This window comes from Scyliorhinus canicula, chromosome 1, assembly GCF_902713615.1.
Source record: "Scyliorhinus canicula chromosome 1, sScyCan1.1, whole genome shotgun sequence".
Lineage (NCBI taxonomy): Eukaryota > Metazoa > Chordata > Chondrichthyes > Carcharhiniformes > Scyliorhinidae > Scyliorhinus > Scyliorhinus canicula.
Window position 1 is genome coordinate 82582897 of NC_052146.1, and position 9860 is coordinate 82592756.

At 44.3% G+C, this 9860-nt stretch overlaps 2 protein-coding genes across 3 annotated transcripts in view; one reads left to right on the top strand and one right to left on the bottom strand.

The window, feature by feature from the left end:
• ess2 (ess-2 splicing factor homolog) overlaps positions 1-6382 on the top strand; it is a 38377-nt gene extending 31995 nt beyond the window's left edge. Inside the window, exons 10-11 of one of the 2 annotated variants that reach the window (XR_005460328.1) lie at positions 491-1070; positions 4056-6382. Coding sequence is in view for 1 of the 2 variants with exons in the window: in XM_038794220.1 (XP_038650148.1) it covers positions 491-758 (268 nt within the window). In the remaining variant the exon portion in view is untranslated. Of the gene's footprint in view, positions 1-490; positions 3206-4055 lie in introns of those variants that run through there. The other variant, XM_038794220.1, reaches the window with a different exon arrangement.
• LOC119970873 (testis-specific serine/threonine-protein kinase 1-like) lies at positions 759-5469 on the bottom strand (the record flags this gene model as incomplete). The annotated part of the gene is given in 2 exon segments (XM_038806330.1): positions 759-858; positions 4064-5469. Coding segments are annotated over 2 exon segments (1506 nt in total), but the record flags the coding sequence as incomplete, so codon positions are not given.
• Positions 6383-9860: the final 3478 nt, after the last annotated feature.

Consider the following 9860-nt stretch of genomic DNA (forward strand, 5'->3'; position numbering starts at 1 on the left):
GCCAAAGACTTTAGCATTCCGTGAAATAGCTTTACAGGGTCACTTTCCCAACAGGAAAGAAGCCTGCTCACGATACTGGAGATACCATGTTCTGCTTGGGTGAAATCAGGCCAAGTGTTTGGGTCTCGCTGCTTTGCGCTTCCCCAGCTGTTATTGCATACTGTGGATATGGGGCGATGACAAGTAAGGCCTAGCAATAATGCACTCTGCAGTTAAACAGTCTGCAGGTGTTGTGTGCAGGATTATATGCACTGACTATTTTGGAGCGGTGTTGACAGGTGAACCTTTGACCACAGTCAGTGTGAGTTGGGGTGAGAGGAATATTTAACTGGCAGTGCTGTGGTGATCCAAAATTCTCTGGGCAACTGGACACTGAGCAGTGAGAGTTGAAACAATAGGCTTGTCCTGCAGATGAATATAAAATATGAGACATGAAAGTTATTTTGTGAACCTTGGAGGGGCCTTACTTATTTCTGTTTCTTTTCCCCAGTCTCTCTCCACATGGAATCAGCCCTGTGATGTCACCAGCCCTGCAACGGCTTGTTAACCGGACCTCCAGCAAGTACACAGACAGAGCTTTACGAGCTAGTTACACTCCCACCCCAGCACACAAACGGACACCACTGTGCAAAACACCATGTGCTGGTGGAACCCCTAATGCACTCGGTACTGCGCACACCCCAAACAGCCAGGATCCAGCCTCCATCACGGATAACCTACTGCAGTTACCCAAGAGAAAGAAAGTTACTGACTTCTAGTGCTATTAGACTTGTTCCTCCACTGCTCCCCACCTTGCCACCCCTTTAACCCAAAGAAGTGACCAAGATGCTCCGGAAGTAGGACTGATTTGTTTGTCTCCTAATGGAGAAAATTGAGAGTGAAGGATGATTTTATCTGCGTCCAAATGCATCAGTTTACCTGACAAAGTATCCTTTCCGGTTCTTTAAACTGTTTTCTTTGTATGACTTGGACTCACTGCTGATTTCAGCTCAATGTCTGCCAGCTCTGTTGTAACCTGTGAACCTCCAAAATGTGATCCTAACAAAGACAATCCTACAGTGAAGGTTGCAGTGAGTACAGTCACAGTTGTTCAGCTGCATGTTTCCTGGGATCCATTGCCACTGCTTCAATATCTCGTTGCCTGCAGTATAACTTCAGTTAGAACTCTTTGAAGCCTTCCATTATTTATTAATGTCTTCAGTGCCCCCACCCCCACTTCCTCCTCTCTACACTATCAACACACAAGCCTTGAACTTGGTACAGATTGTGTCAGTGTCCTTAAAATTAAGGCTTTAATTCTCTCTTGACCTGCCCTGTTCACCCCTGCTTCATGACAGGAGGTAGTGACTTGAATTACAGTCCCTCCCCATATCCCTGTCTGTATTTGCTTTTTACTGTACCATTTTTTCAATTGGCCCAGAAATGGTAGGTTCCCCAGACACACAGTAAGTCCACATTCTGTTAGATGACATTATGGTTTGACAACATTCTGTTGTATTTGTTAGCTAATCATCTGTCAATTAATGAAATAATTTGAGTCCCTGTGATAAATTCTAGAGCTGTAAATGCTGCAAATGCACACTGCGGCTCAGCATTTGAAGAAGAAAAGCTGGGTTTTGATGCCACGTGTTAGTATGAGGGGATGGAGGGTGTATTGGAGAGGGTGAAGGGAAGATGTGAAATTCAATATGCATCTGCCAGAGTGTGCGGCATGTTGACACAGTAGACGGTGCTGCTACCTCACAGCGCCAGGGCCCCGGGTTCGATTCCGGCCATGGGTGAGTGTGTGGCGTTTGCACGTTCTCCCTGTATCTGCGTGGGTTTCTTCCGGGTGCCCCGGTTTCCCCTCACAGTCCAAAGATGTGCAGGTTGGGTGCATTGGCCATGCTAAATTACCCTTAGTGTCCTAAAGGTTAGGTGGGGTTACAGGGATCAGATTGGGGGAGTGGGCCTTGATAGGATGCTATTTCACAGGGCCGGTGTGGACTCAAATGGGCTCATTGTAGGGAAATGAAATGAAATGAAAAAAAATGAAAATCACTTATTGTCACGAATAGGCTTCAATGAAGTTACTGTGAAAAGCCCCTAGTCGCCACATTCCAGCGCCTGTTCGGGGAGGCTGGTACAGGACCCCAACTCGCACTGACTGTGGGTCAAAGGTTCACCCGTCAACACCGCTCAAAAATAGTCAGTGCATATAATCCTGCACACAATACCTGCAGACTGTTTAACTGCAGAGTGCATTATTGCTAGGATTCTGTTTCTATGAAATGTTAAATTAAAAAACAGTTTGATAAAGTTTTTTTAAAATTTTTGATTGAAAAAAGCTGTAAAGAGTTGAGTATTTGTTATGTTGAGTGCATATTGCCAATCTGCATGTTCTATGAGACCCTTGGAGTCATTAATAGGCCAGACAGGTTTCCTGTTCTGAAGGACATTGCTGACCCAATTGGGCTTTTAGGGGAAGCCAAAAAATGTCATGCCTATTTTCCCAGTGCCAGTTACAATTAACTAGATTTATTGAATTCAATTTCACAGTTTGTAATGGTGGAATTTGAACTCTGGATCCAGGATTGGCAGCATGAAGCTGCTTAATTTGACCAAGGTTAAGAGACAAAACAGCATTGGGATGGTGAATGAAAATGAGTAAAACAGTGCGAATGGGCACAAAAGATGAGGTGGAATGGCTCAAATCAGGAGGTGGAGACTGCCCAAGGCTCTGCAAGCCTGCCTTTAGCCTGGTGAAACAATGTGCGAAGCTGAATATACCTTGAGATCCAGCTTGCAAGCAGCATTTTGATTTATAGATTGTCGTTCTTAATCTCATTTTCCTCACTATTCACCAGGCTGTCAGGAGCTCCCTTTCTCAACTGGAATGATTTTTTTCTGTCAGATGCTGACTGTGTGTTCTCAGTCCCCAGGTCTTTGTTTTAGTCGCTCGCTGTGCTATAATAATAGCAACAATAACTTGTAAATGAAGAAACAAGACTTGCATTTATGTAGCGCCTCAATGGCCACCATAACATCTCAAAAGACTTCAGCCAATAAAGTGCTAATGAAATGAAATCACTGTTGTAATGTAGGAAAGTCAGCAGGCAAGTTTGTGCAACCACCGCCTGAAAACAGCAATGTGATAATGGCCAGTTAATCTGTTTAATATGTGATGTTGATTGGAGAATAAATATTGATTTGGACACCAGAAGAACTCCCTTGCTGTTCTTTGAGATACTGCTAAGATCTTGTACAGATCCGGCCTCAGTTTAATGCCGCATCTGACATTGCACCAGCCTTGATTCAAATTCTAGAGTACGTCTTGCATCTATCGTCTTCTGACTTGAATGATACCAACTGAACCATGGCTGACAGCTTAATACCACCTCTGTATAGCCCCTTCAACATAGTCAAACAATGCTTCACAGAAGTGTTATCAAACACACTAACTCCAAGCTGTATAGATATTCGAGCAGGTGACCAGGGAATTTTCGCAGTAACTTCATTGCAGTATTGATGTAAGCCTACTTGTGACAATAATAAAGATTATTCAATTATTATTATTAAAAGTTTAAGTACACAGATTGGTAGGAGCGTCTCAAAGGAGGGGAGTGGAGTAGAAAAGCTGAGAGATTTAGGGAGAGAACTACACGGCTGTGGGGCCTAGGTGATTGAAAACTAATGATGGAGTGGTTAAAATTGAGGTTGTTGATAAGAGTCCAGAATTGGAGGAGAGCAGAGGTCTTGGGCCAAGGAGATTACACAGAGGGTGGAAAGGGGGATTGGTTAGGCCCATGGAGAGATTTTAAAAACTAGGATGAGAATTTCCAAATGAGGACCAACTGTAAATCAGTAAGTACAGGGGCTACATTACAAAATACATTACAAACACTGGCCTCACTGAATATTAATGGTTTATGGATTTCTTCCTGGTTCTTTATTAGATGTTTTCTAAGCAGTAAAACAGGTGACTGGTTCAGATGGATTTACACTGTATGTTTGAACTTTGTCTTTGGATATCTAGGTGCGCGATTTGCTTGAATGCTTGCCCTTTTTTTCAACAGATCTTGACTTTCTGGAACTAATTTTCTTCAGTTCTGCCTTGCTCTGCGCCTCCAAAAAGCTCTCCTGATCGGGATAGACCTCGCTGTCATCGGGATGGTCCTCGTCAGTCATTCTCAGACTTCTTGATTTGCGTCTGCTTCCCTTTGTTTCTGATTTTGGTTCCAGTTTGCTGTCAGCTTCAGCTTCATTTTTGATTTCTTGATTTGGGGACTTTTCATGCTTAGACACTGGCTTCGATCCATCCTTGTGCTCAGTTTTCGGTCCACTTTTTGATGGAAGCCTTGTGTCCTCCGGCTTTACCTGAGGTGAGAATCTGTCCTTGACATCGGATTTCCCTTCCTTGTGCTCAGTCTGTGCCTCATGCTTGCCATCTGCCTTTTCCCGTTTCATGTTCATCCATTCATGTTTTGCCTCATGTTTCATGTCCACCCATTCATGACCTGCTTCAATCTCCCACTGGTACCTTGGGTCACGTTTCTGCTCACTTTTTCCTTCATGTTTCTCTTCCTTTGGATGCCCTTGCTGCTTGTCTTCTTTCTTCTCTGTGCTAGCTTCCACTTTTTTGGGTGTAGTGGTTTCTTTCATTTTGGCAGACACAAGCCAGGGATGTTCCAGGACCTCCTCAATGGTGAGACGTTTTGTCGTGTCAGGGTGGAGCATGCGATAGATCAACTCCTTGCAATCTGCAGGCACCACTTTGGACCGAGGAAAATCTACTCTGTGCTCCTTTTGAATCCTGAGCATCCTTTTGATATTGGAGTCGTCATACGGCATTGATCCACACACCATGATGAAAAGAATCACCCCAAGGCTCCAAACATCATACACTTTGGGTTGGTAAGGAATACCCTGCAGTACCTCAGGGGCTGCATATGCTGCAGAGCCACAAAATGTTTTGCTGAGCAAGGGTCTCCCCTGATCGTCTGTGCTGCATCGTTTGGCAAAACCAAAGTCTGAGAGCTTGACATTAAAGTCCTTATCGAGGAGAAGATTCTCACACTTGAGATCCCGATGGACCACTTCGAGCTCATGACAGTGCTTCACAGCCAATGCCAGCTGACGGAACATCTTACGGGACACCTCTTCAGGCAAGGCCCCCCTGGTTTTAATGAACTCTAGTAAATCTCCCTGAACACCCAACTCCATAATAATGTAAACCTTGCCATCTGAAGTCTCGAAAATCTCAAAGGTTTTGACGATGTAGCGGTGATTGAGCATAGCCAAGATTTCCAACTCACGAGGCAGAAACTTCTCCAGGAAATCAGCAGGGGCCTTCCTCCTGTCGATGATTTTAACAGCCACATTAGTCTTCAAACGGTCAGAATAGGCAGACTTGACTTTGGCATATGACCCCTCCCCAAGGTTGACGCCCAATGTGTAGCCCCGTTTTTTCAGGACCACCCCATCGTCCATGGTGCTGTGACATCAATACGTGTGTGCACACTCCCTTCCTACCTCTTACCTGCTCACAAACGCCATGGAAACAGGCTCAGAGGCACTAATGTTCTGTGTACCCTTTCAGCCCCGAAGGAGACTATTTCACAAACAGTAACTTTAGTAAAGTCACCGTCGTGGAGCTGGCAACTGTGGTTGTGATGGATCTAAAAAGAATGTTTGTGTTGTGACATAAAGATGATGGCACAATGGTCATAATATGATTAGAGGGTAAAACAAAGTTTTATAAGATTGTTATGTTTTGGGTCTGTCTTTTTAATTTTAGTGTAAAATGAAGGAGGTGAGGCGACCTGTTCTAAAGACTAGCTGACAGCCAGCCTGGGTGACACGGCTGTTCAAGATTAAAAGGAAGCCTGGTTTATTTTGCTATGAAGAAGGTACAAGGTGTCCATGCTTGGCAACTTTGGCACAACATTAATGTTTACAGTGAATAGATTGCTAATATCCAAAGTCTCAGGAAGCTGTTCCAGAATGTCAGGTTATAGCAGTTATGTCTGGTTTACCCTGCCGGAATGCAGAGCGGAACTTGTGCTTGGACTAAAAGGCCAAATTTGTGAGGATTTCAAATGCGGCTGGAAAATTTACCGAGCTTGTGCTAAAGAGAGAATCGCCAGGAAAATCCCTCCCCTGAAAGACAGTTCTGGATTAAAATTAAGCAGGTTGGAAAGGGAAAGAAACTCTTGGGAGCTAAGACCCACTTGGATTGGCTGTGGGAGATTTGAATGTCTCCCTAAGGGACCTGGCCAAAAGCCTGTTCAATCTTTGTGCTTGTGGAATCCTTTCTTATGCTCTTTTTTACAGATCAAAGCCTATGGAGACCAGTTTAACCCAATCATGGGCTTACACCTAATTAAACCTATCCAAATATAAACGTGCTGTATATTTTTCATTGCCTGCGCTGGCCAGGTCAGCCTCTGTGTTTTTAACCCTCTGGGATTTTCCAACGCAAAAGTATCTATTTTTCACTGTACAGGTGTAGTGACGTTGATGGTCTAATGACGTGGAGAACAGAGCTTCTCTTCCAAACAGTTCCCACAGGACCACAACACCAGCTCCTGTTGATTAAGATCAACAGTGCAATCCTGAAAATTCTGTACTATATTCCTGGCATTAGAAGCCTCCTCTTGATATAGGCTGTCAAAATTCATCTTATCCTCTAATGTGCAAGCTTAAACTCAACGGACTGAAGAAAGGACTGCTTGAGGACCTGAGACTAGGGTCATGGTTTACTGGGCGGTGGTGATCTCCATGGTTTTATATGATTTGGAGACTTGGACAACCTACAATAAGCACCTCAAAGCACTGGAGGAGCACCGTTGCAAGATCCTGCAAATCCAGTGGTAAGGCAGCAGTGTCCACTCCCAAGTCAACATGCCCAACATTGAGGTGCTAGTGATTCAGAGCTAGCTCCACTGAGTGAGGGGTGTCATTTTGTACACTTGACACACCAGACTCCTGAAGCAACCGCTGGACTCAAAATTCCATTGTGGTAGGAAACCCCAAGGAAGCCAGCAAAAACATAAGGATGTCTTCAAAGCATCCCTGAAGAGGTTGATGTTCCTGCCAACTCAGGAGTTTCACTTGTGACTGACCAGAATTGAGAAGATTTATTTTGTGAGCCACCGAATACATCAAGAGGCTTCATTGGGAAGTCGCAGAGGCAAAGTTGAAACATCAGAAGGAAAACATAACCTCCAAATAACTCAGCTCCCTGACCCTTCAAGCAACACCTGCATCTGAGAGTCAAACATCTCAGAGCCCAAGGATTAGAGTGGAAGAAAATCAGCCTCGATCTTAGGAGACTATCTAAAGGGAAGCGCAGTGGTTAGCACAGTTGCTTCACAGCTTCAAGGTCCCAGGTTCGATTCCTGACTTGCGTCACTGTGCGGAGTCTGCACGTTCTCCCTGTGTCTGCGTGGGTTTCCTCCGGGTGCTCCGGCTTCCTACCACAGTCCAAAGATGTGCAGGTTAGGTGGATTGGCCATGCTAAATTACCCTTGGTGTCCAAACAAAAAAGGTTGGGTGGGGTTATGGCGATAGAGTGGAGGTGTGAGCTTTGGAAGGGTGTACTTTCCAAGGACTGGTGCAGACTCAATGGGCCAAACAGCCTCCTTCTGCACTGTAGGTTCTATGATTCTATGAAAAATAAAAATAATGATATAACAATTATAATAAATTGTTGTAAGAATAAATCAACCTGATAATGAAGGATGTACTGAAAATGCTGGTTTCTTAGTGGATAAGTCAGTTGTTCTGGACAGTCTTCATAATGATAGACCAGTTCGTTTAATGCAGTTTCACCTGGTCCATCTCGGACACTTCCCTTCCCTTCCTTGCTCTTTCTGCCTCCATTTCCGGCAATAGACTATCCACTAATATCCACTACAAGCCCACTGACTCCCACAGCTATCAGGACTACAGCTCTTCGCACCCTACACCCTGTAAGGACTCCATCCCTTTCTCTCAACTCCTTCGCCTCTGTCTCATTTGCAAAATGCTGCTTCGAAAATGTGTTCCTTCTTCCTCAGCCGTGATTTCCCACCGACAGTTGTTGAAAGGGCCCTCAACAGTGTGCGGTCCATCTCCCGCGCCACTACCCTCACCCCGTCCCCTCCCTCCCAGAACAAGGATAGAGTCCCCCTCGTTCTCACATTTCATCCCATCAGCCTCCATATGCAAAGTATAATTCTCCGCCATTTTCGCCAACTCCAGCGTGATGCCACCACCAAACACATCTTCCTTTCACTCCCTCTGCCAGCATTCCCCAGAGACCATTCCCTCAGAGATAATCTAGTCCACTCATCCACCATACCCAGTACGTCTCCCATCACCCATGGCACCTTCCCATGCAATCACAGAAGGTGTAACACCTGCCCCTTGACTTCTTCCATGCTTAACATCCCACGCCCAAAACACTCATTCCAGGTTAAGTAGCGTTTCACTTGCATCTCTTCCAATTTAGTCTACTGCATTCGCTGCTCTCAATGTGGTCGTCTCTATATCGGAGAGACCAAACGCAGACTGGGTGATCGCTTTGCTGAGCATCTTCGATCTGTGCGTATTCAGGACCCTGACCTTCTCGTTGCTCGCCATTAGAGAACAGTCATTAGCTCTCTCTAAACCCTGTTAGGAGAAGCTAGAGAGGGAGACCAGTTGGCTCAGCTTTGCTAGAAGAAAAGCTGTACAATGGGGTAATCTGCAAGAAAGCAAGCTCCAGAGGAGCTAAGGGACGGTTGTATGTGGAAACCTGGAAATAGAACAGGATTCTGTTCATGGACCCCAGACAAAACTGAGGAGGAATACGTAAGTGAGAATGCTTTTAAAAAAAGATTTCTAAAGTATTCCTAAAGTTTGGAACATCTTACTACCTTCTGTGAACATATTGTAAAGTAATTGGGAAGAAAATATTGGCTGGATATCACAATTTATGTAACAGTGAAAGCCAATTAAGACAACAAAGATTTAAAGGAGATCATACAAAATCCTGGAATGGATTCAGTGTTAAAAGTGGAGCAGACACTCTGGTCAAAAGACAGCCCTTTGAAAAATGTGGAGTGGATTTCGGAATGTAAACCGCTAAGTAAATGTATTGCTTCGAGAGACAATTTAAAGTGTAGTTTCGGAATGGAGTTTGGAAACTCGCATATGACAATCATCTGAGGAGAAATCTACACACACTAACTTTGTGCTAATGACACCATTGTGGCCTCCAATGTCATCTGTATTAATCTTAAAACCTGTGTGGAATTGTTGAGCTAAAGGAGACGTAATGGTGTATTGTGTTGCAATAATTTTTTCATGTTTAATAAATGTTTTTGTTCTTGTTGCTTACACTAATTAGTGGTCCTGTGCCTCTGTTCCTCTATATTTAATTTTTAAAAGTGTTACGACATCCTGGGCTAGTGGACAGTCAATTCCAGCCCTACATACCCTGGAGTCATAACACAAGTGAATTAACCAATAATTCTTATAAGAATACCCAAAGTCTTTGGCCCTTGGCTGCCCAATAATTACAGTCACCTGGTTTGTAAGTTTAAATACAATTAATGTTTATTTATAACAAGAACTACCATGAAATAAACAGTAAATGCAACTGGTTAACGACAAGCTAATACCTGCTACTCACTTTAAAAGTACCACCCTCTGCCCACAAAGTCATTGTGGATTTTATGGACACCGTGCCCGTGTCCACCAGACAGATGCAGATATGGACCCAGAAAGACCACATACTTGGCCACGTGATCCTAAGCGGCGGAATTCAAGAACACCTCAAGGACTGAAGCCCTTCCTGTCTAAACACCAAGAATTTAGTGTGGAAGTTGGCATCATCTAATGGGGAGCCTGAATGG